Source organism: Cicer arietinum, chromosome 2 (assembly GCF_000331145.2).
Source record: "Cicer arietinum cultivar CDC Frontier isolate Library 1 chromosome 2, Cicar.CDCFrontier_v2.0, whole genome shotgun sequence".
NCBI lineage: Eukaryota > Viridiplantae > Streptophyta > Magnoliopsida > Fabales > Fabaceae > Cicer > Cicer arietinum.
In genome coordinates this window covers 14,507,329-14,508,674 of record NC_021161.2, presented here as the reverse complement: position 1 = coordinate 14,508,674, position 1,346 = coordinate 14,507,329, and the positions used below count along the sequence as shown (strand labels likewise).

Genomic DNA, 1,346 nt, shown 5'->3' with positions numbered 1-1,346 from the left:
AAAGAACTATTTGTGATATGGTCTTTAACAATCACATGCAATTTATTAACTCTCATACCAATCAAGAAAGAAATTTATCCAGGTAATTTTTTTAAAATTACCATCCAATTTTTTTGTAGAAGAATTTTATCACAATCAAATTAGTCTCACTTATTTTAGATTTGATTAATGTCTTCATTTCCTTAGATATTTTTAGTCCCCAAAGATCTTTTGAATTTCAACTCCTTTATTCATTTTTGCAATGAATGTTTTATGTCGAAATGATGGGTAGAGAGTAAGACATAAACTTATTTAAAATGAAAGTCATTTTATATATAATAATTTTAACATTTGACATATTTTCTTTTTTAATTGTGGAAATACAAAACTTAACGACAAACTTAAATTAATGCTCAATATGGCACTGGATCAACAAGTAAAGCTTTAATATGTGTCTTCATTAATCCTTCAGAATGCGTGTAGTTATCTTTATCTTTGTAATAAACCTCAATAAAACGTGCCAGGTTGAGAACGGAAGTCAAAAGAGGCAATGGAACTTTAGTTTGCGTAAGACAATCCTCATTCATATCTTTCCATGCATTTTCAACTCCTTTTTGGCATTCTTGAATGGCAGCTTCCCTATTTGTATCATATTGTGTCATATAGCATTCCAGGAATGAGCAAACATGCCCTCTTTTCTGTTCAAACTGCACGTCATAAAAAAATTATTACTTAAATATTTATATCATCTTTTGTGATCAAATAATATATTTGAGATTTCATTAACTATCTAATGACAATGAAGAAAAAACATAATTTATAATTATCACATTATTTTGATATATTAATTCTTAAATATTTGCACAAATATCTATCATATTAAATATAATTGGAAACGTATAAAACTTGTTTACACTCACAATTCATTATTAGTCATTACATTCATATATTAATCGTAGAGAAATATTTTTAGAATGACATATAATAATAAAAAATACCTCATTGGACACAATTTCATCATTTAACCTGCAAACAAGAGCAGCACCATTTACAATTTTTGGCATTGTAGTTACCCAGTTGAAGATGTCTTCCGTGGCTATATCTCCCATGCCAATATAAGAAGTTGTAGACAACACTGGATAACCAGATGTTATCTTTGATATGGACATGTACTCATCTATTGCTGGTACATAATTTTTGTCCAACCATCTTGCCTCAGTCATATAAGCTTGGACTATTTTTTTGAACTGTCATCACCATGCAATATAAATTGTTAATAGAATATCTATAAAAAAAATATTTTTCTTTATTTTATGATGTCAAATTGTATTATTATTTAATATAATGATAAGAAGTTTTACTTTTAC

The 1,346-nt window shown here is 27.3% G+C and overlaps 1 protein-coding gene across 1 annotated transcript in view; it reads right to left on the bottom strand.

The window, feature by feature from the left end:
• Positions 1-310: 310 nt before the first annotated feature.
• LOC101513674 (probable terpene synthase 2) overlaps positions 311-1,346 on the bottom strand; it is a 3,134-nt gene continuing 2,098 nt past the window's right edge. Inside the window, exons 6-7 of the mRNA XM_004514700.4 lie at positions 978-1,226; positions 311-686 (exon numbers count right to left, since the gene is read on the bottom strand). Of these exons, the coding sequence (XP_004514757.1) occupies positions 393-686; positions 978-1,226 (543 nt within the window). The 3' untranslated portion in view covers positions 311-392. The remainder of the gene's footprint in view (positions 687-977; positions 1,227-1,346) is intronic.